Consider the following 27,390-nt stretch of genomic DNA (forward strand, 5'->3'; position numbering starts at 1 on the left):
ATACATTCATTAAGACTTATTTAATACGAAGCATATGTAAATGGTTTATTTAATTACTAAAGTTTGAATATTAATATCTTTGGAGAACATTGCGTAGATCAAATTCGCGATTTTATTTAAATTATACCCATGAAACATCAACATATTTTGTATATGCTATGTAAAATGTCAAAAAATTAAAACTATATTTAAGACATTTGTTAGTTCCTAATATTGTCAAAACATGGTCCGCAGTTAATTAATATTAACAAGATGGCGAAGCGCAAGGTTGAAGATGGGAAAAAAGCCAAAGAGACAGTCAAGAAACCCAAAGTTGAAGATATCATTCTGCCCCCTGTTGTTTCCTCGAGCGTCAGACCAAAAATACAAGTGAGTAGCACGAAGTACATGGTCAAGAATACGCTGATAACCTTCTCAATCTAGTTTCTACGATGTAAACAAACCATTTTACTGCGAGCACGTGTTCATCTGAAACATTCCTTCGGTTTTCGCGCACAATATGTGGTGAATTAGGAATGCATTTTATCTGTCGCAGCGTTTCGGTTTTTAATGTGCTTTGCATCCAAATATGAAAAAAGGCCTCAATGGGTTGTAGGTTGTTAAAATGGGAAGTAAATTTATGAAGATAGTGAAAACTGAAAGTTGTAAAAGGACTTGCTATAGATCTATATCCCCACTTCACACGTTTTCGAGCCGCTTAATTATACGTGACCACGCGCTTAAGCCCACTGAAGAAGTGTTCGCCACCTTTTGCTGAAGTTATATTGCGAATTATGCTACACGAGGAAAGATATTCAATAAGTAATGAAAATAACTCAAAAACTTACTTTTCACTTATGCACATTTTAGTCAAACCTGATCTGATGATAATTTTGCATCAGAACAATTGTATGCAACAATTACCGTATATTGCTGTGTATAAGGAAAAATTTTCGTACCTTAGATTATAACTGTGAGCACGTAACACCGTAAATACCATGTCAACAAATCCGTAATGAAGTATACCAACTGATCATGCAATTACACTGTCTGGTTATAAAAAACAGTTATTTATATATCTGGACCTACCTTTGTAGTCTATTTTATTAATTTTATTCAAAATTTCATTCAATATTGTTTATTTAAGATTGCACAACTCACAACTCATATTATCGCTATTGACACCTTGAAACAAACTTTAGTGGATAGAGAATATATATATTTATCATCCAAAACTGGCTCCCACAGGAGATATCGCTTGGATGAGATCAAGCGATATCTACACTGTAGATATCGCTGCAATGAAATTACATCACAATGCTTTGCAGACCATTGTGACATCACTGGTTACCATGATGTCACAATCAAATGACATCACTAATGGCTCTGCTACTGAAGCTGTTTGCAGTACTTTTTACACTGAAGACACTGCTAATTACTGTCTACAAATTGAAAAAGTTGAAAGAATGATGTTGGATGATAAATAAAATCTCACCCTCGTGTCTTTTGATATCAAATATATCAACACTCGTTGATAAAAGTGGCAAAAATCATAAATGCGGCCATACTTTGACTCTCGGAAAGTCATATTTGTTGCGAGCGCATCGGCAGTCATAGGTCAATTTGTTCCATACGAAAAAAATAGCAATCAGCTGTACCAAAGTGCTACGCTTATGGTTATTAATTCATTTCAAATATATAGTAAAATACTACATAAATAACATGATATTGGAATAAATTATTCCGAATAAAATAATGGTTTCAGATTTCATTCTTTTGATATTTGTATGAAAATTCTTGAAAGTTATATTATTGGGTAATTATTAACCAAAACACCGGTAGATTCTCAGAAACGTGTGTCCAGCTGATTGCTACTTCCATCTCTGTTTACGAGAAAATACACACCGTCATCTTAATCTGCGCATATAACACAATGCCCTATCAGAACAGGAAATACAATTTAATCGGTAAAAGATCATGGCGAGTGTTTTTTTAATTTCAACTTTTAAATTTGTATTGACCAAGTTTAATTGTTAGGATCTGTTGGTTTCCCTGATCACTGAAGTTATTAGATATGTAATCAGAAATACTTCTTAAGGGCTCAAATAAGACGTAACACAAGGATATTGGTACAGTTGCCAGGCATCACCTAATAGCATTCTTTGTTTCATATCAACTACTCTCTGTCACTGTGGGGACAATGGATGGATCTTGTGCACTGTACTATTTACAACACTTCTGCATCTTGAATTGGCAATGTCATAAAATATATGCAAAACCTAAACACCAGTCCCTCCTTAATCAGTTACCTCCAATTCCAAATATGTTTTTTGTTTAAATCCATACTCAGAAATATTGCAGCTCCTAATAAATAAAGCTGGAACAGACAAGTTATTAATTTTATACTGTAAGCAACATCCCACAGTGACACACAATCAACCAAATCACTGAACCTGAACAACCCATCTGATTTAGTCACATCTTACAACAAGCATAAGTTGCAGAGGACCCATTCTAACTTGGAATCCCCAGGGGCTCCAAACATGTATAGTTTGTATCATTGAAAGTGAACAGTGTTATTTGGGTGTGAGGCATTAAAAATATAATTTACCTGTGAAGAACCAGGTTAGAATAGGTCTTAAGTAAGCCATGCTTATCGTAAGAGGCAACTAGCTGGATCGGGTGGTCAGGCTAGCTGACTTGGTTGATGCATGCCATTTTATCCCAATTTCGTGGACCGATGCTCATGATATTTATCATTGGATTGTCTGGTCCAGACTAAATTATTTACAGCTCGCCATCATATGGCTGGAATATTGCTGAGTGTAGCGTTAAACCCAAAAACATACAAACAAGATCTGGTTATCTTAACATATATTTCATAATGGTAGCAAATTCAAAACATTCGTTGTCATGCTTTGCAAAATTCCTTTACTTAAACATACTAACATCAGTGTTGATAAGAATCTTCAACTTTAAAGCATCATTCTGGAATAATAAGCAAGGGAGACTCTGCTCTATCATTGCCTGGTCAGAGCTCCAGATAACTTTTTGAGCAATTGAGTTTTTTTACTCTGGGGTTTCTATTTTAATTGGGCTATTACAATTTTCTTTGGGTAACCAATATTTTTTCACTCCTCTATTTATCCCTATTTTGGGTTTTTCCCAAAATTAGTGAATATTTTAAGATATAAAAAAATGAAATAATGTTTTGGATGTATATAACTATTCTAAATATATACATGATATGGGCTTGACTCGGAAAGTAAGTTAGCTCGCAACTGTGTTTCGGAAATTAGCTCATTTGTACGCTTGCTGAAAAAGCTTCTTTCGGTTTTTACACATGCTGTTTTTATACATTTGAGTTTTTCATTTAATGTATGCGTTTCTGTACACAAGTTAATTGAAAGTAATTGGGCTTTGACATTTTTTTTGGGGGGGGGAGGTATTTTACGCAAATACGCTGCTTATCTGTAACTCTGCCTGGTGCTAACTGAGGTCTAGACAATATGATAATTTGATACAGGTTGCAGCAGTCCCTGTAGATGCTCTTATAGATTCATGTTACTGGCTTCTCCTTCAAATGACTGGTGGTATGTAGATCCTTAAGGAAAATATGTAGAGATGGTAGGTCAGGCATGATACATAAAGTTATGATTGTAAACAGTATCTTTTGTTCAGACCAAAATGAGGAACAGAAATTTGTGAAGCAGAAACTCCTGACAGACAGCTGATCATGTAGACAAAATTAAAAATGTAGTTAGACCAAATCATTTTAGAAGCTGGCAAACACATGCTGAAAACCCCATGCACCATTCATTTTGATTGGACGGGGAAAGTGCATCCAGGGTTGACCCAACATGACCAATGGAGGGTTTTGTCAGATCTTGGATAGTGGTATGAATTAAAAGCAAAAGATCTGTTCTTAATGAAATTGAGTTACAATGTACCTAGTAGTGCAGTAACATTACAGGCAATTAATAACAAGAATGTTGAGCGATTCCCATGGGAAGGAATCCAAGACTTCCCTTGCAAGATACCCTTCTACCATGTTTATAGGGTGTTAATTAGGAACAAGACAATGTACAATGTATGTAAGTTGCTGAATTTGATCTGTTTATGTAGCTTGTGTTTATTTGTCTTCCTTTACTTTCAGAAAAAATGGACTAACAAACAGCGCGTGTTGGTTTTTTCATCCCGAGGCATTACTTTCCGAGCAAGGCATTTAATGAATGACCTCAGGACTACAATGCCTCATGCCAAACCAGGTAGTTTACTGATGATTGTAATTGTGGTGTATTAGATTAATGCGCTTATCATTATCATGCGATCTATTGTACGTTTTAGACACTTACGTTTCATGTATAATAAATGCTTCCATACAGGTCAGCGCACATGAGCATTGTGTGAGTAAATCTGCCTTCCGCCTTGATCAATGTTACAAATGTGTTGTGCGGGGGACAGTTCAAAACCAAGATACAACAGTAATTTCGCCTGCAAGAGTTAACTTGTACATTTATAATTTCAAGTAATTTTCTGGTATTTATGACCCAAAGACTTCAGTTATCTTCATGTCAGATGTCCTACATGAAACCTACCATGGATCCCAATTTCATTAAGAAAAGATCTTAGTTCTTGCTAGATCTAAAAAGCAACGTGAGGACATCCCATTACAGGTCACATCAAAACAACCTTCCATCCGACAATCAGATTGTTGCTTGCCAGATCAGGAAAGTGACAGTCGGAATGTTCTTTTGTTCAGTTTTCAATTTGTAATGGAGAACATATCTTTCAACATTTTTCGAGCATAGACTTGTCTTGAAGTGGAAGTCACCAGCTTGAAACTAGTGCTGTAAACCTTCAGAAAGCTGCTTTCTGATTGGCTAATGTCAACTTCTTGTTGGTCATTTCATTGGTCGGTCAAGGTTCTCGAAAGGTCGTTCTGACATGGACCATAGTGGGAAGTCCTCAGATCTTTGTTTAGATGTAGTGAAAACTAAGATTTGATTAATGAGATTGCCATGGATCCTGTCCTTCTGACTTTTGTTTTGTCTGAATTTATTTTTAGTCTTTCTTTAATGTGTCACAGCAGAAATTCACCTGACACGTTTACTAGCTCAAATAACCACGGTAACACATACATGTGCCCCTAGATAGTCTGAATTTTCTACTAGCCCTCAGGATACCTTTTAAGTTAGATGAACTGACCAACTGGCTCGTGCCAATTTCTATCTCTGTCAGTAGAAACCAAGAGGCTCTGTTCTGTTATGCATACTGTGTAATGGTGTTTGGTGTCTTCAGTTTAGTGTCTCAAATGATTCTTCATTATTTATTTATGTCCTTGTAAGCTGATTAGTTTCTTGGTCCAGATAATGTGGCCAAGAATGTAATCAACTTCAAATACTAGGATAAAGAAGAAAGAAATCTCCCTTAGTACTTGTTCTCCTGTTTTGGTGCTGACTGAAATATTATCTGATGTTAGTTGATGGAAGTGTCATCTGTCCAGTGTTATGCAGGCAGCTAGCATGAGTTGGTTGGTTTCCATTTCAGAAACTAAAATGGACAGAAAAGACAAGCTGCATGTAATCAATGAGGTACGTGTATGTCAAAGGGGGGGAAGGTTTGTACCCCTGTAGAGATCCAGGGCAGAACAGGTCCCCGGTAAGACATGTTTGTACCCCTGTAGAGATCCAGGGCAGAACAGGTCCCTGGTAAGACATGTTTGTACCCCTGTAGACATCCAGGGCAGAACAGGTCCCTGGTAAGACATGTTTGTACCCCTGTAGAGATCCAGGGCAGAACAGGTCCCCAGTAAGACATGTTTGTACCCCTGTAGAGATCCAGGGCAGAACAGGTCCCTGGTAGACATGTTTGTACCCCTGTGGAGATCCAGGGCAGAACAGGTCCCTGGTAGACATGTTTGTAACCCTGTGGAGATCCAGGGCAGAACAGGTCCCCAGTAAGACATGTTTGTACCCTGTGGAGATCCAGGGCAGAACAGGTCGCCAGTAAGACATGTTTGTAACCCTGTGGAGATCCAGGGCAGAACAGGTCCCCAGTAAGACATGTTTGTAACCCTGTGGAGATCCAGTGCAGAACAGGTCCCCAGTAAGACATGTTTGTAACCCTGTGGAGATCCAGTGCAGAACAGGTCCCCAGTAAGACATGTTTGTAACCCTGTGGAGATCCAGTGCAGAACAGGTCCCCAGTAAGACATGTTTGTACCCCTGTGGAGAACCAGGGCAGAACAGGTCCCTGGTAGACATGTTTGTAACCCTGTGGAGATCCAGGGCAGAACCACCTGATTCTTTCATTTACTATGTCAATTCAATGTTCAATTTTAACTCACTCACTCATTTACTATGCTTAATCTGTTATTTGAGATACCATACTTGACACTCATTAACTGATTGTTATGATGAAGAACCTCTCAGAACATAACAAACACAGAAGTTGCAAGAATGGGCATTATTCTGTTTTTATTTTTTTATTTCTGCTTTGTCCAGATTTGTGAGATGAAGAACTGCAACAAGTGCATCTACTTTGAAGGCAAAAAGAATCAGGATCTTTATATGTGGTAAGTTGTTTCAGGATCTTTGCCGGTGGCAGGTTGTTTCAGGATCTCTGCCGGTGGCAGGTTGTTTCAGGATCTTTTTATGTGGTAGGTTGTTTCAGGATCTCTGTCTGTGGTAGGTTGTTTCAGGATCTTTATATGTGGTAGGTTGTTTCAGGATCTATATATGTGGCAGGTTGTTTCAGGATCTATATATGTGGTAAGTTGTTTCAGGATCTCTTTCTGTGGTAGGTTGTTTCAGGATCTCTTTCTGTGGTAGGTTGTTTCAGGATCCCTGTCTGTGGCATGTTGTTTCAGGATCCCTGTCTGTCTGGCAGGTTGTTTCAGGATCTCTTTCTGTGGTAAGTTGTTTCAGGATCTCTTTCTGTGGTAGGTTGTTTCAGCATCTCTTTCTATGGTAGGTTGTTTCAGGATCCCTGTCTCTCTGGCATGTTGTTTCAGGATCTTTATATATGGCAGGTTGTTTCAGGATCTCTTTCTGTGGTAAGTTGTTTCAGGATCTCTTTCTGTGGTAGGTTGTTTCAGCATCTCTTTCTGTGGTAGGTTGTTTCAGGATCCCTGTCTGTGGCATGTTGTTTCAGGATCTTTATATATGGCAGGTTCTTTCAGGATCTCTTTCTGTGGTAAGTTGTTTCAGGATCTCTTTCTGTGGTAAGTTGTTTCAGGATCTCTTTCTGTGGTAAGTTGTTTCAGGATTTCTTTCTGTGGTAGGTTGTTTCAGGATCCCTGTCTGTCTGGCATGTTGTTTCAGGATCTTTATATATGGCAGGTTGTTTCAGGATCTCTTTCTGTGGTAGGTTGTTTCAGGATCTCTGTCTGGGGTAGATTGTTTCAGGATCTCTGTCTGTGGTAGGTTGTTTCAGCATCTCTGTCTGTGGTAGGTTGTTTCAGCATCTCTGTCTGTGGTAAGTTGTTTCAGGATCTCTTTCTGTGGTAAGTTGTTTCAGGATCTCTTTCTGTGGTAGGTTGTTTCAGCATCTCTTTCTGTGGTAGGTTGTTTCAGGATCCCTGTCTGTGGCATGTTGTTTCAGGATCTTTATATATGGCAGGTTGTTTCAGGATCTCTTTCTGTGGTAAGTTGTTTCAGGATCTCTTTCTGTGGTAAGTTGTTTCAGGATTTCTTTCTGTGGTAGGTTGTTTCAGGATCCCTGTCTGTCTGGCATGTTGTTTCAGGATCTTTATATATGGCAGGTTGTTTCAGGATCTCTTTCTGTGGTAGGTTGTTTCAGGATCTCTGTCTGGGGTAGATTGTTTCAGGATCTCTGTCTGTGGTAGGTTGTTTCAGCATCTCTGTCTGTGGTAGGTTGTTTCAGCATCTCTGTCTGTGGTAAGTTGTTTCAGGATCTCTTTCTGTGGTAAGTTGTTTCAGGATCTCTTTCTGTGGTAGGTTGTTTCAGGATCCCTGTCTGTCTGGCATGTTGTTTCAGGATCTTTATATATGGCAGGTTGTTTCAGGATCTCTTTCTGTGGTAGGTTGTTTCAGGATCTCTGTCTGGGGTAGATTGTTTCAGGATCTCTGTCTGTGGTAGGTTGTTTCAGCATCTCTGTCTGTGGTAGGTTGTTTCAGCATCTCTGTCTTTGGCATGTTGTTTCAGGATCCCTGTCTCTCTGGCATGTTGTTTCAGGATCCCTGTCTGTGGTAGGTTGTTTCAGCATCTCTTTCTGTGGTAGGTTGTTTCAGGATCTCTGTCTTTGGCATGTTGTTTCAGGATCCCTGTCTCTCTGGCATGTTGTTTCAGGATCTCTTTCTGTGGTAAGTTGTTTCAGGATCTCTTTCTGTGGCAGGTTGTTTCAGCATCTCTTTCTGTGGTAGGTTGTTTCAGGATCTCTGTCTGTCTGGCATGTTGTTTCAGGATCTTTATATATGGCAGGTTGTTTCAGGATCTCTTTCTGTGGTAAGTTGTTTCAGCATCTCTGTCTGTGGTAGGTTGTTTCAGGATCTCTTTCTGTTGTAAGTTGTTTCAGGATCTCTTTCTGTGGTAAGTTGTTTCAGGATCTCTTTCTGTGGTAGGTTGTTTCAGGATCCCTGTCTGTCTGGCATGTTGTTTCAGGATCCCTGTCTGTGGCATGTTGTTTCAGGATCTTTATACATGGCAGGTTGTTTCAGGATCTCTTTCTGTGGTAAGTTGTTTCAGGATCTCTTTCTGTGGTAGGTTGTTTCAGGATCTTTGTCTGTGGCAGGTTGTTTCAGGATCTCTTTCTGTGGTAAGTTGTTTCAGGATCACTATCTGTGTGTGGTAGGTTGTTTCAGGATCACTATCTGTGTGTGGTAGGTTGTTTCAGGATCACTATCTGTGTGTGGTAGGTTGTTTCAGGATCTCTATCTATGTGTGGCAGGTTGTTTCAGGATCTCTGTCTGTGATAGGTTGTTTCAGGATCTCTTTCTGTGGTAAGTTGTTTCAGGATCTCTTTCTGTGGTAGGTTGTTTTAGGATCTCTGTCTGTGGCAGGTTGTTTCAGGATCTCTGTCTGTGGTAGGTTGTTTCAGGATCTCTGTCTGTGGTAGGTTGTTTTAGGATCTCTGTCTGTGGCAGGTTGTTTCAGGATCTCTGTCTGTGGTAGGTTGTTTCAGCATCTCTGTCTGTGGTAGGTTGTTTCAGCATCTCTGTCTGTGGCATGTTGTATCAGGATCCCTGTCTCTCTGGCATGTTGTTTCAGGATCCCTGTCTGTGGTAGGTTGTTTCAGGATCTCTGTCTGTGGCATGTTGTTTCAGGATCCCTGTCTGTGGTAGGTTGTTTCAGGATCCCTGTCTGTCACTGTGGTAGGTTGTTTCAGGATCTCTGTCTGTGGCAGGTGGTCTAAGTTCCTGCAACTTGGCTGAAGAGTTAATTTATTGTTTAAGGATCGTCAGATTGTTGTTGAATTGCCCCTTGATGATGATACTTGGTTTCTCAGCATCAACCCATGCCCATAGGCTTCACCAACTTGGCTAGCTTCTGCAACCTGCTTCAACTTCTCCTTTTCTTCTCTCATTTAGCTGTGATGTAGCTGAAATGATGCTCAAAGCAATGTTTAACGTACTTGCATGACATGCTTGGGGTTATCTTAGTTGTGGAGACCCTTGCTCACTTGTCCTGTGATTCCACATTTACAGGCTGCGGTCATCTGGCTGGCATGTTACACAGACAAACAGACACAGTGAATCTTCCTGTCATGACTCCATCTGTGTACCTAAATACTGAGAGGCGTTTTTTTTTCTATCCATGGCTATTTGTTTTTACCTTCATGTGAGGGAGACTGTACAAGACTTCATGCTTGGATTCATGTATGTTTCAGGCTATCAAACTGTCCGTCGGGGCCATCAGCAAAGTTTTTAGTGGAAAATTGTGAGTATAACATACAAGAGTCGACAAGCATGGATTTAGGACATTGAATGATTTTGTGTTGGCATTCACAATTCGTTGTGCAGAGTTGTATCCCTTGGACACACCAGAAGTCTATGACTGTGGGTTCGAATCCTGGTTTGTCAGCACCATAGCCTACATCGTGGGTTTCACCAAAGTGGTAAGCGTCTGAGACCTGCAGACTTTCCTTCCACATTAAGCTGACACGCCTTGATATTACTGTAATATTGTTCAAAGCGGTGTTAAATCTCAACTCACTCACTCTTGTCAATCACACATCCTGATTTTGGCTTCCCACATAAAGATTCTTTGGTTCAAATATTGATCAATGCTGCACTAAATGCCTTAGCCAGGTTGGGAGATATTTTATGACAGATTGTTACAACAATTGTAAGTGTGTGGATCTCATATTCGGCTGAGTACATTGTGTAAGTGTATGATAGTGATATTGTCACTATTAGAATGTGGACATTGAGGAGAGTGATAATAATTCCTCTTCTTGCAGTGCACACAATGATGGAGCTCAAGATGACAGGAAATTGTCTGAAAGGGTCACGACCTCTACTGTCTTTTGACACTGTAAGTTGAAGATTTTAAGGGATAGTAACTTTAAAGTTTATCTTCTACGGGGAATGATGAAAGTTCACCGACATCGGGTGGATTTTGTGTTTCTAACATATACATGATTTATTTATAAGAGATTACTATTTGAATTACTACTATAATATTTATATCTTTATATACATTTGATATGTGTAGCTTTAGCTTTTAAAATGTGTTTTGACCATGGTTGTCTTTACTTCAGTAAACTTTCCTCGTAAGACTGATTAAATATTTGTTCTGTCGTAGGGTCAAATATATACTACTCATACCATGACAGGTTGAGTTTAATGATATGAAAGAATTGGTTGGTCCTTAACATTTTGTTAGTAGTGTCTCCTTATTACCACAGATTGGGAGTGTCATAAAACAGTGTTCTAGACAACCAAGTTCTATTTCTGAATTCTTCACTTTGCAGGCATTTGATGAAGCGCCACAGTGGAAGTTATTGAAGGAATTGTTCATACAGGTAGGATAGTAGTAAACGTCTATGATCTGCATCACTTTCGGCTTCCACCCACATCAAGCTGACATGCTGTCATATAAGTGAAATACTGTTCAAAGCAGCATGAAACCTAACTCACTCACTCACTGGAGTTTGATGTAAAACTGATATATTTAACTGATTGTATGGTACAGATAACTTGCATGGAATGCGAATGTAGACACAAAGTCACTGCAAGGAGGTATGTTTGTTGGTTGGCATGGTTTGCTTCTTTCAATAGTGTGTTGCCTTGCAGATATTTGGTACCCCAAACTGCCACCCCAAGAGTCAGCCGTTCTTCGACCATGTGCTGTCCTTCTCCATCATGGACAACAGAATCTGGTTCCGGAATTATCAGATCCTGGAGGAGGATGGGGCACTCACAGAAATAGGTCAGTTCCAGCACACAACATTATCTCTGTTGCCATGGTGATTGTGCTTACAGTCGCTGCACTCACGGTGTTTATGACTGCCGTGGTAATTGTACTCACAATCACAGGAAGGTTCCTTTAATTATGCAAACTTCTGAAAAGTCATCTTTCGGGGCAGGGGCATTAACTGACTATGAAAGTCCAATTTCCAACCTTGCCGAACTAAGCTGGAATTTCCAGGCTCCAATTACAAGTTATGTCCCTTCTATTGACCAATCAGTTTCCATCTCTTACATTTGCTTCAAACAAAATGGCAGCATCCAGTCAAGCCGATCTGATCAATAATTAAGATCTATATTTTAATACGAAAGAAGTGCGTCAAATCACTTGAGCATCTTGATTAAAAACAATAATATATATGGAAAATGTCTGTCGACGCCCATGTGGATGAACACATGCTTTGCAAATCCTGCAGTCGACTGAAATCTGCACGTTGAAAACCATGTTGTTCGCAAACTAGATGTGTAGTTTGTTTCGCGATTTTGATGGGACTATGTATAGACTTGTTCAGCCAAAAGGTAACTCCGGAATTCCAACGTAGTTCAGCAAGGGTGGAAAGTGGACTTTTACAGTCAGTTAACTCCCTTGCCTCGGGATGCTGAAATGTGTGTGTGCAAAGAACAACTGGAACCACAACAGCAACAACACAACATAACACAGCCAATAGCTATTTACCATGTTTATAACTGTTTTGCTAGGTCCCAGATTTGTGATGAACCCCATCCGAATATTTGAAGGCAGCTTCCATGGGAGGACTCTGTACCAGAATCCACATTACGTCTCTCCTAATGAGGTCAGTTTCATGTTGCTATGTTAACTTGAGGCCTGTTTGGTTTTATTATGTATGACCATTGGTTCGTTGTATTTTGTCCATGCCGATTAACCCCCATTTTGTGAAGTTACTTTCTTTAACACTCGGTTGTGCCAGGATCCACTGGTAGTGGGTTTAAATCCTACTTTTGCCATGGGTTGGAATTGCTGGCATGCCCTTGATTTGTCTGCACTGACCAGGTGCAAATGTTTTTCACCAAAGTGGTAAATGTCAAATGCATCACTTCAGGCTTTCTCCCATATCAAGCTGACAAGCAGTGATATGCCTCAAATACTGTTCAAAGCGGCATTAAACCTCACTTACTCTTCCTCCCATTATCAGCATCGACGGAAGCTGCGGCAGATAGTGGCCAGCAAGTACATCAACCGGGTAGATGCTAAGAAGTCATTGGAGGTCCGAAGACCTAAAGAATCCTACCGCCTTGATCCCACGGACGACGTGTTCACCACCATCAGACCGGAGGATGCCCGGCCAGCGGAGGAGAAGGCTGACTCGTTGAGGAATTCATGAAGAGAAACCAAATTTGATGGACTGAGGCTGGGAAGAGTCTGTTACATTCGAAGGAGTGTATGGATCACTTGTATGTGATTAGGCATCTGCATATGATCTGTATATGTACCAGTGACAATTAGGTGTACCAGTATCAAAATATTCTGGTATTTTCTCTGAGGAGCACAGTAAGTTCAGTGCACATGACTCGTGTACATGAATATCAGAGTATGTAAGGATGCTGTTAGTTTATCGCTTTAGGAATCGTTTGACCAACTGGTGTAAGATAAAAGTGAGCAATTTGTTTAATAATGACCCATCAAATGCGTAATATAGACTTTGGTCCCTAATAAAGAGATTCACTTCTCAGACACAAGTGAAAACATGTTTGTTATAATGAATTAATATGTAAGTTTCAAGGTTGTCAATAAATGCTGTCCTTGTATATAAAACATGTGAATAAAACTAGTGTACAGCTTAGCTCTCTTCTCTTTAGCATTGAATTACAAAGCAGAAGCAGGTCCCCATGGACCTTTTGGAAAATCAATTTGCCCTATGATTGACGGACATTGATCATCATGGTAAATGAATAAATAATGAGCCTAACAAATATGGCACTGTGGCAGTTTTGTTTTTAATTTGACCAAACCTGTAATGTTTCATGATCTATGATGGGGCATGGAAGGCCCAGTCGTCTAAGGTGCCACGTATCGCTGTGCAGAGTTGCATCCCTTGGGCATGCCAGAAACCTATGATTGTGGGTTCAAATCGCGGTTCGCCCTATTTGTTTCTAGGTTTGTCAGCACCATACCCGTGCTCGTGGGTTTCACCGAAGTGGTAAATGTCTATGACCTGCATCACATTGGGCTTTCCTCCCACATTAAGCTGACACGCCACAATATGACTGGAATACTGTTTAAAGAGGTGTTGAACCCAACTCACTCTCACTCGTGATCTATAAGACACATTTGGTCATATTCGATTAGTCCACTGTTTATTTCAGATTAGTAGTTAAGTAGCCACAAAGACATGTTTGTGAGAGCTGGCATCCTTGTTATCAACTAGAAATAATCAAGCATGTAACTGGCTAAAAGTGAGGGCCAAGGTCATTAAACCAGGAGAGCATATAATGTTTTGGTTAATGAAGTTGGTGATGCAAACATAATAGATAAGTCACTAAGCATATGAAAACACTTTTCCCAAACCAGCTGCAACATTCAACCAGAAGGATGTGTGAACTTCTAATTAAAGATGGCTAGAGTCCTTTAACTTTCTGGTTGATTCGGGGAATGTTTTTCTCAAACCAGAAGTGATGTCATTGGAGTGGCTCATACCTTCAGGTTTACTGGCAAGATTCTTCAGTTTGGCCTGAGGTTGTGGTGGGCATGTATTTCGTCAAAACAAAGGTAATGTTATCACACTGGAAAAGGATGGTGGGGCCTTGTAGAAATGAACAGACTTGGTGTCATAATCTGAGTTCCTTTCAAAGTAGACTGCTTAGTCACTTAACCATAGTGAAAAAGTTTCCAGTTGTATGACAGCGGTCTGTAAATAATTGACTCTGAACCAGACAATCAAGTGATTGACATCATGAGCATCGATCTATGCAATTGGGATATGATGACATGCAAATCCCGTCGGTGGCCTCTTACGACAAGCAGTCACCTTTCTTGTACTGTTACTCCTACCATCAACCATTGGTTTGTCTGGTGGTGTTATGAACCATCACTACTCAGCACAAAACATCATTACTTATGGTTGATGGTATGAGCAACAGTACAAGTAATGATACTGTGTTCTGAGTTTTGATGGTTCATGACACAACCAAACCAGTGGTTGATGGTATGAGCAACAGCATGAGTAATGATGCTGTGTGCTGAGTAGTGATGGTTCATAACACCACCAGACAAACCAGTGGTTGCTGGTTGGTTGGTTGGTTGTTTAACGCCACACTCAGTAATATTCCAGCTATATGACGGCGGTCTGTAAATAATCGAGTCTAGACCAGACATTCCAGTGATTGACAGCATGAGCTGGATTGTCTGGTCCAGACTCGATTATTTACAGACCATCGTCATATAGCTGGAATTTTTCAGAGTGTGGTGTTAAACAACAAACCAATAAACCAACCAACCAACCATCAATCACTGGTTTGTCTGGTGTTGTGGTGTTATGAGTGAGTGAGTGAGTTGGGCTTAACGCTGCTTTTAACAGTATTCCAGTTATATCACGGCGTGTCAGCTTAATGTGGGAGGAAAGCCCGAAGTGATGCAGGTCTCAGACGTTTACCACTTCGGTTTACCACTATGGTGCTGACAAACCTAGAAACATAATCGGGGCTAACCTGGATTCGAACCCACAATCATAGGTTTCTGGCCACAAGGGACACAGCAAATTGCGGCGCCTTAGACAACTGGGCCACCCGTGCCCCCGGTGGTGTTATGAACCATCACTACTCAGCACACAGCATCATTACTCATGCTGTTGCTCAAACCATCAACCACTGGTTTGGTTGTGTCATGAACCATCAAAACTCAGCACACAGTATCATTACTTGTACTGTTGCTCGTACCATCAACCACTGGTTTGGTTGTGTCATGAACCATCAAAATTCAGCACACATCATTACTTGTACTGTTGCTCATACTATCAGCCTATGGTTTATCTGGTGTTGTGAACCATCACTACTCAGCTCAAAACATCATTACTTGTACTGTTGCTCATACCATCAGCCTATGGTTTGGTTGTGTCATGAACCATCACTACTCAGCTCAAAACATCATTACTTGTACTGTTGCTCATACCATCAACCATTGGTTTGTCTGATGGTTTTATGAACCATCAAAGCTCGGCATACTAAATCAAAGAAAAACAAATCTTGAAGGTTACATACATCATGTTTATTTTTTAAGTGATGATTTTTGCTCACTACATGAAAATGGAAAAAAGCACAGTAAATATCTGATCAATGCCTTCAGTATTCTGATTCAATTCATAGCCAATAAATGTAATAATCCATGTGAATGTGAATGAAACCAAGCCTAAATAATAACTGGTGACTGAATTGTGTATAGAATAAACTAGGTGACAGAATGAAAGTGAAAGGAAACATAGAACACTACAATCATTGGATGTTCACTACATTCAGAGATACTTACATGAACTTTAAGCAATACTAGTAAATAACCCCAAAGTATACTTCTGCTAATTTCTACAACAAGGAAACAAGTCAATATAGAAGCACACCTTTCCAGGACGTTGTAAAATAATCATAAAATCATTCCAGACCAATTTTCTCTTTTGTACATTTAATTAATCAGTCTAATTTGAAGCAAGATTGCCTGCCTCCTTCAGTTTACTGACGATTTTCGTAAGTGTTACGAATATGGAGGCGATAGTGATTCCCATGGAGACGACAGTGCCCTCCATCCCTCACCGAGATACGATACAAGACACTTATGTTATGTTACAGTAAGACAGATAGAAGCTACTAGGGTGATTCTATTCTCATCGTTTCCGATGTCCTGGACTCGGGGACGATGTCCGCGTTGAGCTGCGTGATGGCATCACCTCTTCATCATCAGAGTCCTGAAATCAAACAAGTTACTGACACTGAGAACTCGATCCTTACCATCTCCAGTGATGGTATTTTAGAACCTTAGGACTAAATAACTCATAAGATATTTACAGTAGATCTCTGGTAACAACTTCTGAAAACACTTGACCATGCACTCTGCAGTGACTATAGGTGATCTATATTTTAGTCATAGGGGTCGAGCCTACAGCTTTGCCCGCTGTGTCTAAAAATAGTAACAGTTTCTGACAATGACTGAGGCAGTAAGCTTGACCAATTCATGTTTTCAGAATCATAGCTATAAAAATACATCTCCAAAGTAAAGGTTTGACTGTATTCATGTTGGAGAACATGGAGGTATAATTATGCCTGGTGTCACAAGACACGTCCCACTAAAAAATAATGTCGTCCAATTTACAATGTAATGAATTGCAAGCACATGTTCAAATCTCCAGAAATGACATCATTTTAGAACAAAATTTTTGAGAAATAAACCACGCTTTGTTCATTGCTATCTTATATAGGTGAGTTGAAATGGGGTCGCATTCAAGATGATTGCAGTTATATAGTGAAGTTTGTGAATGGCTGCTTGTACTAGTCCGGACTAACGCCAATTTTTTAGTGTGGGCCCACTGAGATACCATGCCGCAGCTTAACATGTATACCCCAATCAGACACAGTCTACTTTCTCAGTTTTAGCCTCTTAATGCCCCAGGCATGGCAACAACAAGTACCATCTTTTAACATCTTTTGGTATAATGTGCCCAGGGATTGAACCCTGACCTTCCGCTCTGTGGGCAGACACTCTACCACTAGACCACAGAGGCAGTCTCCAAGCAGAGGCTCTAACACCTAACCATGGAGGCGGTCCTATCTTACATATGACAATGGGGTATTTCCCTTCCCTTACAATTACTAAGCAATCTGTTGAATGTTTCAGGTCTTGTCATCATGTGAAATAATGCATGGATTTGTGACGGTTCAAGTACTTGTGAAATTATGGCAATACTATTACGATGGTGTTTTTGACTATCAACAGTCACCTCTACCAGAGTTTATCCATACTTCATGCCCAATGTCACCACAGAGTACCTATTTCTTTCTAAGCCCCAATAGTTATGAGTGATCTCATTCAAACTTCAACAAAACCTCCCAACAAACATAATCATGATAACAGTTTCAATTCCTGCAATTTTGTTTTACATAGAATTTGAAGAAAGATACATACACTATCTTCCGATTCATCATCACTGATGATGGGCTTAGCCTTTGCCTTCCTCGGTTTGGGCCCTCGTTGCTTGCTACTTGATGGAGTCTGTAACAATGACACACTCTTAGGATATTGTACAGCTTTCCAACACTGCATCCAAATTCACAAAAACTTTCCTTCAAAATTGTTGAAAAGGTTACTCATAAACTGAAATGTTAAACCAACCTTTTTGCTTTCTTTGGACAATTTATGTTTCTTCACATGCTGACCTGAAAAAACCCAACACATTTGGAGTTAACATCTGTAGGAAGTCCTCATCAATTCATATAATACTTACGAAAAGGAACAAATTAAATAAAACTTTGTTTCAAGAATGATGCTTACAATAGATACCAATCTTTGCATAAATAAAATTCATCTAACTCTCAGAGAGTGAGAGTGGATAGTTTTACTTCAATATTACCTATATTGCATAATCTCAGGTCTTCACAGTGACAAGTGTGACAAACCACTAAAGTATCGAATACAAAATTCTACAAAATCTAAAACTTACACAGTGTGTGTACGTGGATATAGATAACATAGTCAACCTATGTGACTGACCTACAAGTTTGTACAGAAGCAATCAGTCTACTCACTGTCATCGTCATCAGCGTCATCGTCTTGGTCGTCTTTGTCATCGATGTCCTCCTCCTCCTCACTTGCTCCGCTCTCGTCGGAGGACACCATGCCCTCCTTCTCCAACCTCTCTCTAGCACTTGTAAATACTGACTGTAGCACGATGGAGTCCTCATAGATCTGGCAAAAAACAAATGTGGTTTGTGACAGTAGCAACTAGTTTCCAATCGCTGAATGTTTCTGTGAGCTCAACATAACTGTTTTGAAAAGTATTTCAGTTATATTACAGTGTCACTAGTTTGGTGACAGAAACATACCCAGGGCTAACTCAGATTCGAATGAATGATGATAGGTTTCTGGCATGCCTGAGGGATGCAACACTGGGACACACATCGAGGGAGGGGAGGGGAGGTGAGGCAAGGAAACTGTTTACCTCTTATAAAATGAGCACAGGAACAACATTTACAAATCAGAGATTGTTATTGTGGCAAATCTGCGACTCAAACCCATGGCCAGCAGATCCTGGCTTTTTCCAGGGACATTATTCTGTATTGAGTTAAAGTAATCTCTACTTATGTGCCACCATGCTCCATCAAATACCCCAGAGTTTTCTCTCTACTTACCACTGATCCTTCCACATTGTAAGCCTGGGCATTTTTACACAACAACATGACATCATTTTCTAAGTCATCTATACTGCGGTACTTGTGGTCGACGATGCGTTGCTGCAACAAGCCATGGAATCATTCAGTGAATAACAACTCATAATAACAGCTGATATTGTCATTTCTTTAAGCCCAATGCTCAATTTCACGGGGTATTTCTATAAATGACAACTTTGGAAAATTAATTACGAATAAACTCGTATTCATTCCACCTACCTTAATCTTTCTAAAATCGACAGCTTTCCTGATAATTTCGTAGTATTCAGGGAGCTCCTTCTTTGATGGCAGCTGCATGAACATACTGCTCAATACTCGGCCATCACTGAAACAGGTGAAAAACACTTAAACATCAACAACATGATTGATCACGCACATGCCATTTTCAGGGTCTTCAATCAATCAAATCAGTACTTTTAGGCCCCAGACCCCCTTGGTGTAGAGAATGGATGCAGAAAAAGAATATACTGCGTTCTGAGGGACACACAATAATATTCATTTTACCTACAGCGCATCAAGAGCAGTGGTGCTTTTTTGTCTGTAATTTCATCCATCAATCATGACCACAGTCCACATGATCATTGATTCATTCCAGGCTTTCAAGCATTTTTCAAATTGTACAGTACACTGCACCATTTCATTACTTTGAAGGACCCTCATATTGCCTTCATGAACCCTTAACATTAATTATTGGGGGAACCAATGGACCCCCACTTCGTAAGTCAAGGTAAAACCCTGCATTTTAATCATATACTGAAGGAAACTTATAATGGACAAAGTGTAATGCTGCTTTCAGTATAAATTTTTATGTGAAAAGACATAGAAATGTTAAGTTCCTGGAACAACTTGATAGTTAAACATCCTCTGTCCATCTTTGGAGTTCATATGGCAAACAAACACTTTCCCATACAATGTCATTAACATCTCTGCATGAAGACCCGACAAATTTTCTATAAGTGAAATTCCTTATAAGCAAGTCTACAAAAGTGCAAAGCTTTCAAAGCAGCATATCCGATGCCTGTCTAAAAAAAGGAACATAATTGGGCAGTTTCCAATGGACAATAATGAATGTTGCGCGATCTATATTGAGGATACTTTATATTCAATTTTTGTTTCTGCGAACCATGACATCTACACCAAAAGGTGTGTACTACAAACACAGAGGAATTGTACTAGAGGAAAACTAAAATAAATGGAAGAAAGGTGCCAAAAAGGGATATCACTGAAACAGCCCTACTGGACATAGTATAAATTAGCCAGATCACAACCAAGTTGGCCTTGCAAAACATGTACAATGCAGTTGCCATTTGTCCACCCAATACCCATTTCTCTCATGACAAGCATACCACAGGCCTAAGAATCCCTATGACATACTGACATAACTAATGAAACAGCCTCAAATCTGTGCATCTTCTTGACCAAAGCGTAGACCATGCCACCCACCTGTCCTTGTAGTTTATCACAACATCAAGTATTTTCTTCATCCTCTTTGTCAGTTTTGGTGGGTTTGGGGTCATTTTCTCTACTGGAGGTCGACCTCGCCTCTTCTTAATTTTTGGCGTTTGCTCCATATCATCATCCACTGGTTTCCTCTTACGACCTTTCTTGGTGACTCGCTTCTTGTCTTCCACTTCATCCAGGTTCCCATCTTCAATAGCCTGAAGGAGACAACAGTCCATGTTCCAAACATTTATCTTAATGATTGCAGAAATTGTGTCTTAAGATAAAAAAAATCTATTTCATGTGGACCACAGTACTGCATAAGTTAATATGGGTGCTGAAGTCCTAGGGGTCGCTGAGGTGAGGTGAAATGGGGTTTAACGTTGCATTCAAGAATATTGCACTTATATAGCGACTTGTGTGAGTGTGTGTGTGTGTGGGTGTGTGACTGCTTGTAAAAGTCTGGACTAATGCCAATTATTTTGTGCTAGTCCACTGAGATACCATGCCACAGCTTAACATGTATACCCCCCCCCCCCCCCACACACACACACACACACAGTATACTGACTCCGAGCCAACCAGATCTTGCCTGAGCCTCTTAATGCCAAGTGCCAGGCAGGGCAACAAGAAGTACCATCTTTTGGTATGACGCAGCCAGGAATTGAACACCCAACTTTCCGCTCTCCGGGCAAGATGCTCTTCCACTAGACCACGAAAGCGGTCTAGGGGCCCTTAAAGGTTTTGTGTTTAGTCTTTGAAACAAGAACACAACAATTCTTATTCTCAGCATAAGGGTTATGATAAGAACCTATTGACTCAATACACTGAAAGAGGATTGTATGTGTGACAGTGTATACAACAATTTTTTAATGAGTGAATGTAATACAACAGTCACATCACAACAGAGAACTTCTAGATATCCCTAATTTCATACAGGCAGATGTATGACATCTTACCCGAAGCCACTGCTTCTCTGTGAGCTGATCTGAATAGTCGACCTCCTTCCTCTGGCGAGACCCACGGCCGAACAGCTTGTCTTCCTCCTCCTCGCACGTCAGTCGGTCAACCTGGAGGCAAGAGCAATCATGACAGTTATCTAAAGCAGCTTTGGAACAGACAACTGCTCTTCCCCTTTTGATCCATTCAAGTAAAATTCACTAGTCATGTGACTATCATTGAGCATGGGGAAGACAGTACACTTGTTTATAACGAACATGCTTTTAATGAACTGACAGATATAACAAACATTTTTTTGGTCCTGTCCATTTGCTGTATATATGCTGTTTATATGCTCATAATGAAATACAGTCACAATGAACTAAAATCATAGATCCCTTTGAGTTCATTATTACCGTAGTTTACAGTATCCGCTGACATGGAACCTTCATGTGGTCATGCAACAAAACCATCAGAACTTACCTCTTCCTCATCCTTGGTAATCCAAGATGGCAGTTCATCAATTTCCATCAGTCGTGGCTTCCTCTTCCCTCCATCTCTGGCCTCGTTACGACGTCGCTCAATGTCCATTTTCTGTAAAGATCAAGAAAGTACCATTCTGAATTGACCATTACTTGAAGTTGTGGATAATAGTAGTGATGGAAATATTCTTGGAATAAAGCAGAGACTCTCAATTATGATCAGCATCTGTACCTACCTGATAGACCTCAAACTCATCCTCGCTTCTGGCCAACATCTGGTTGATGGTCTCATCATCAGGAACCTCATCTTCTTCCTGAGTAACAACAAAACAGTTGAAGAGCAAGGGAGGATATATCACTGAATTCTATTTAAACACATCTTACCGTGTATTTTATTTGCACACACCATGAATTTCCTATCACAAACATAAATCTTTATCTTGTTATCCAGTCCCAAACATACCTCACATGTTTATATCAAATGTTTTCTGTGTCAGATTCCAAATGGGTGCCTAAATTTGAAATTAAATAGGAAAGAAATTCTTGAACTTACCTCTTCTCCATTTTGTTCATTCATGAGAATCTCGTTCAGGAACTGTTTCCTCTCAAAGCCAGTGGACTTCTGGTCGAACATGCCAGCCTGGATGACCTTCTCATCCACGTTCAGCTTGTAGCGGGCTGCAGCTAGGATGCGCTCCTCCACGCTGTTGACTGACATGAGACGCAGGACACGCACCTCTGCCTTCTGACCGATACGATGAGCTCGATCCTGGGCTTGCAAGTCCTAGCAGGAAACACCATACATTCAGACAAAACACTTTGACCAGAAAGAAAACTTTAAACATGCTGGTGTTCCTTATGATCAAATAAGTACCTGTTATGCACATATCCCCCTGACAACATTACAAACTGTCACATCTATTTTTACGCGACATTTCAGACAAATCTACCACCTATCACAGCATGACTGAATTGTCTTCAGCAAACATAAAATTATCCTCTCATTTGGAATGTACACTTCCAAAGCCTATTATACTATCAGTACAAAACACTCACCTCGCATCATTTCATTGTCCCATTAACCATCTGTGTTATACTAACCTAGACCACTAACCATCTGTGTAGCACTAACCCAGTCAACCAACCATCTGTGTAGCACTAACCTAGACCACTAACCATCTGTGTAACATTAACCTAGACCACTAACCATCTGTGTTATACTAACCTAGACCACTTACCATCTGTGTAGCACTAACCTAGACCACTAACCATCTGTGTAACATTAACCTAGTCAACCAACCATCTGTGTAGCATTAACCTAGTCAACCAACCATCTGTGTAGCACTATCCTAGTCAACCAACCATCTGTGTAGCACTAACCTAGACCACTAACCATCTGTGTAACATTAACCTAGACCACTAACCATCTGTGTTATACTAACCTAGACCACTAACCATCTGTGTAGCACTAACCTAGTCAACCAACCATCTGTGTTGCACTAACCTAGACCACCAACCATCTGTGTTGCACTAACCTAGACCACTAACCTAGACCACTAACCATCTGTGTAGCACTAACCTAGTCAACCAACCATCTATGTTGCACTAACCTAGACCACTAACCATCTGTGTAGCACTAACCTAGACCACTAACCATCTGTGTTGCACTAACCTAGACCACTAACCATCTGTGTAGCACTAACCTAGACCACTAAGCATCTGTGTAGAACTAACCTAGACCACTAAGCATCTGTGTTGCACTAACCTAGACCACTAACCATCTGTGTTTCACTAACTTAGACCACTAACCATCTGTGTAGCACTAATCTAGGCCACTAACCATCTGTGTAACACTAACCTAGACCACTAACCATCTGTGTAACACTAACCTAGACCACTAACCATCTGTGTAGCACTAACCATCTGTGTAGCACTAATCTAGGCCACTAACCATCTGTGTAACACTAACCTAGACCACTAACCATCTGTGTAACACTAACCTAGACCACTAACCATCTGTGTAGCACTAACCTAGTCCACTAACCATCCATGTCACACTAACCAAGTCAACCAACCATCTGTGTAGCATTAACCTAGTCAACCAACCATCTGTGTAGCACTAACCTAGTCAACCAACCATCTGTGTAACACTAACCTAGACCACTAACCATCTGTGTAGCACTAACCTAGACCACTAACCATCTGTGTAACATTAACCTAGTCAACCAACCATCTGTGTTGCACTAACCTAGTCAACCAACCATCTGTGTAACACTAACCTAGTCAACCAACCATCTGTGTAGCACTAACCTAGACCACTAACCATCTGTGTAACATTAACCTAGTTAACCAACCATCTGTGTTGCACTAACCTAGGCCACTAACCATCTGTGTAGCACTAACCTAGTCAACCAACCATCTGTGTTGCACTAACCTAGACCACTAACCATCTGTGTAACATTAACCTAGTCAACCAACCATCTGTGTTGCACTAACCTAGACCACTAACCATCTGTGTAGCACTAACCTAGTCAACCAACCATCTGTGTAACACTAACCTAGACCACTAACCATCTGTGTAACATTAACCTAGTCAACCAACCATCTGTGTAACACTAACCTAGGCCACTAACCATCTGTGTAGCACTAACCTAGTCAACCAACCATCTGTGTAACACTAACCTAAACCACTAACCATCTGTGTAACATTAACCTTGTCAACCAACCATCTGTGTTGCACTAACCTAGACCACTAACCATCTGTGTAACACTAACCTAGACTACTAACCATCTGTGTAGCACTAACCTAGACCACTAAGCATCTGTGTTGCACAAACCTAGACCACTAACCATCTGTGTAACATTAACCTAGTCAACCAACCATCTGTGTAGCATTAACCTAGTCAACCAACCATCTGTGTAGCACTATCCTAGTCAACCAACTATCTGTGTAGCACTAACCTAGACCACTAACCATCTGTGTAACATTAACCTAGACCACTAACCATCTGTGTAACATTAACCTAGTCCATTAACCATCTTTGTGTAGCATTAACCTAGTCCATTAACCAACTGTGTAGCACTAACCTTGTCCATTAACCATCTGTGTAGTATTAACCTAGTACATTAACCATCTGTGTAGCACTAATCTTGTCCACTAACCATTTTTGTAGCTCTAACATAGTCCACTAACCATCTGTCATCTGTGTAGCACTAACCATCTGTCATCTGTGTAGCACTAACCATCTGTCATCTCTGCAGCACTAACCTAGTCCACTAACCATCTGTCATCTGTGTAGCACTAACCATCTGTCATCTCTGTAGCCCTAACCTAGTCCACTAACCCCTCCAATCTAACACAAGTTCACCCCACCTGATGAGGGTTCCAGTCGGAGTCGAAGATGATGACTGTGTCGGCAGCCTGAAGGTTGAGACCGAGACCTCCAGCCCTGGTACTCAGCAGGAACACGAAGTAGGGGGAGTCCTGTTGGTTGAACAGGTGTAGGAGGTGACCTCGATCCTCAGACTTGGTTGTTCCATCAAGACGCAGGTACCGGAAACCTTGAAGAATTACAGTGTCAATTTGAAACAAAAAGTAATCAGAGGATTGAAAGTCAAGATTCATTTCTTCAAAATTACAAAAGTTTGCATCTTTGAGAGAGAGATGAGAGAAGTTTCTGTATGTGTCGAATACTACTTACTTCTGTATACACAGAAGCATCTCTACCCTGTTTAGCTTAGTGCTTAGCTCTAAATGCACTTAACAATGCTTACCTCTGTATACAAAATAGTCCTCCATGATGCTCATCAGAGATGTCATCTGACAGAACAGCAAGACTCGGTGGTTACGTAACTTCAGTTTTGGCAACATTCTGTCCAGCAACTCAAATTTTCCAGAAGATCTGTACAGATCAGGGCTGGAAACAGAAACACACATCAATGTGAATTCCCAGGGGTGGAGTCAGATGTTTGTTTGTTTGTTGTTTAACGCCACACTCAGCAATATTCCAGCTATATGACAGCGGTCTGTAAATAATCGAGTCTGGACCATGAGCATCGATCCACACAATTGGGATACGATGACATGCATCAACCAAGCCAGCAAGCCTGACCACCCGACCCCGTTAGCCGCCTCTTACGACAAGCACACTCACCTGTTAAGGCAAGCATGGGTAGCTGAAGACCAATTCTTACCCGGATCTTCACAGTACAACACACATGCACAAAAGCTAAGACAGAAACAAACCTGCTTAAAAGAAAAGGAATCAATATCTGGCTTTTGTGACTTACCCAGTGACAATTCCGCCCTGTGATCCTGCTGTCTCTGCGAAGGCCTCCTCAATGTGAGGAAACATGAATGGATGGTTACAGATCTTTCTCAGCTGCATGATGGTGTTCATCAGAAGCTTGGCTCCTCCCTTGCCCTGGAGACACACAACACTTCATCATTATCATTCTGCTATAGCATGAGTCACAATACTGTTGGCCTTCCATTTGCAGAGGGTAGTTGAGGCTAAACCTGCTTAGAGTGAGTGTGAGTGAGTTAGTTGGGTTTAACGCCGCTTTTAACAGTATTCCAGTTATATCACGGCGTGTCAGCTTAATGTTGGAGGAAAGCCCAAAGTGATGTAGGTCTCAGGCGTTTACCACTTCGGTGAAACCCACGAGCACGGGTATGGTGCTGACAAACCTAGAAACATAATTGGGGCGAACTGGGATTCGAACCCACAATCCTAGGTATATGGCGTGCCCAAGGGACGCAACTCTGCACAGCGAATCGCGGCGTCTGAGACGCCTGGGCCAACCGTGCCCCCCAAACCTGTTTAGAACAGTGTTTCAGCATTTTCACTGCATGTCAGTTAAATGTGACTGGGATGCCCAATGTGTGCACCTAATGAACAGTAACACCCTAAAGAAGAATGGAGCTGCTCAGACAGGCCAAGATCTTATCTGGGTAATTCTAGGATTTGAACCCTCAACCAGTAGTTCCTGGCAGCACAGTCTGTACATGACTTGTAGCTCTCTCCAGTCAAACATGTCTGTCAGAACACAGTTTGTTGAATCAATACATTTACATCAAACCAATGCCTGCACTTCTACTGCTTAACTTAATCTGCAATTCCTGTTAGTTTTATTACATTTACATAAAAGGAAACTGAAATTTGCTATTATTGATCTTATTCACATACTACATAGCAACAACAAAGTGTTTGCATTACATGTTGCCCTGTTGTCTTACCTTCTTGTCCTTCTCCGATCCATCTGTGAGCAGGACACCCTTGTGTTGCATGTGTCGGTACAGGAAGCGCTGTAGAGCCGACATCTCACACTTGATCACATACTCAACCTGAAACAGTCATCCAGGTCATACAGGGTCTTATACTGCTTGCAGCAATACTGCAACCATGCTGCACAATGGAGGCACCAGGGAAGAAGGGTGATGAAGACAGGTCCATCAGGTATTAATAAATCAGTCAAGGAAATGAAGAGCCTCCTCTTTCCAATGGACATATATTTCTTACATGAATGAATTATCACAGTTATTTATCCCTGTGGTGATTAGAAGACAACTGGAAGTATTACTGGTCACAGGATATCTGACAGGCCACAATATTGTTGTCATCCATAAAAAGAGGAAACTAAGGCGTACATACTGGTGGAGACAAAGTGTTCAACAAGCGCAAAAGTAACAGTTTTGACAAGGTGACTTGGAAGAGTGGCACTGTGCCCCA

The 27,390-nt window shown here is 40.6% G+C and overlaps 2 protein-coding genes across 9 annotated transcripts in view; one reads left to right on the forward strand and one right to left on the reverse strand.

Annotated features, from left to right (window-relative positions):
• The first annotated feature begins 248 nt into the window (after positions 1 to 248).
• Positions 249 to 13,119, forward strand: LOC139479149 (ribosome biogenesis protein BRX1 homolog). The gene is made up of 10 exons (XM_071261931.1): positions 249 to 369; positions 4,136 to 4,247; positions 5,530 to 5,573; positions 6,486 to 6,556; positions 9,830 to 9,879; positions 10,403 to 10,476; positions 10,916 to 10,966; positions 11,238 to 11,373; positions 12,111 to 12,205; positions 12,566 to 13,119. Exons 1-10 carry the CDS (start codon positions 253 to 255, stop codon positions 12,752 to 12,754), a joined length of 939 nt encoding a protein of 312 aa, XP_071118032.1. The 5' UTR covers positions 249 to 252; the 3' UTR covers positions 12,755 to 13,119.
• Positions 13,120 to 15,637: 2,518 nt separating this feature from the next.
• LOC139479875 (probable global transcription activator SNF2L2) overlaps positions 15,638 to 27,390 on the reverse strand; it is a 38,110-nt gene continuing 26,357 nt past the window's right edge. For all 8 annotated transcript variants that reach the window (XM_071262784.1, XM_071262779.1, XM_071262780.1 and 5 more), the window contains 15 exons: positions 26,898 to 27,005; positions 25,949 to 26,082; positions 25,433 to 25,575; positions 25,032 to 25,219; positions 22,212 to 22,442; positions 21,895 to 21,972; positions 21,660 to 21,770; positions 21,197 to 21,307; positions 20,241 to 20,455; positions 19,017 to 19,122; positions 18,759 to 18,860; positions 18,156 to 18,315; positions 17,743 to 17,786; positions 17,536 to 17,622; positions 15,638 to 16,321 (listed from right to left, as the gene is read on the reverse strand). In XM_071262784.1, coding sequence (XP_071118885.1) covers positions 16,241 to 16,321; positions 17,536 to 17,622; positions 17,743 to 17,786; positions 18,156 to 18,315; positions 18,759 to 18,860; positions 19,017 to 19,122; positions 20,241 to 20,455; positions 21,197 to 21,307; positions 21,660 to 21,770; positions 21,895 to 21,972; positions 22,212 to 22,442; positions 25,032 to 25,219; positions 25,433 to 25,575; positions 25,949 to 26,082; positions 26,898 to 27,005 — 1,899 coding nt within the window. In that variant the 3' untranslated portion in view covers positions 15,638 to 16,240. The remainder of the gene's footprint in view (positions 16,322 to 17,535; positions 17,623 to 17,742; positions 17,787 to 18,155; positions 18,316 to 18,758; positions 18,861 to 19,016; positions 19,123 to 20,240; positions 20,456 to 21,196; positions 21,308 to 21,659; positions 21,771 to 21,894; positions 21,973 to 22,211; positions 22,443 to 25,031; positions 25,220 to 25,432; positions 25,576 to 25,948; positions 26,083 to 26,897; positions 27,006 to 27,390) is intronic.

The sequence above is a fragment of the Haliotis cracherodii genome, unplaced genomic scaffold (genome assembly GCF_022045235.1).
Source record: "Haliotis cracherodii isolate W230 unplaced genomic scaffold, xgHalCrac1.p SCAF_4, whole genome shotgun sequence".
Classification (NCBI taxonomy): Eukaryota; Metazoa; Mollusca; class Gastropoda; order Lepetellida; family Haliotidae; genus Haliotis; species Haliotis cracherodii.

Bases quoted from the DNA above. Each gene is read 5' to 3' on its own strand.
- LOC139479149 (XM_071261931.1), top strand. From the start codon at position 253: ATGGCGAAGCGCAAGGTTGAAGATGGGAAAAAAGCCAAAGAGACAGTC. The intron at 6,557-9,829 runs GTAAGTTGTTTC...TGTATGTTTCAG, and splicing joins AATCAGGATCTTTATATGTG to GCTATCAAACTGTCCGTCGG. The intron at 10,477-10,915 runs GTAAGTTGAAGA...TTCACTTTGCAG, and splicing joins CTCTACTGTCTTTTGACACT to GCATTTGATGAAGCGCCACA.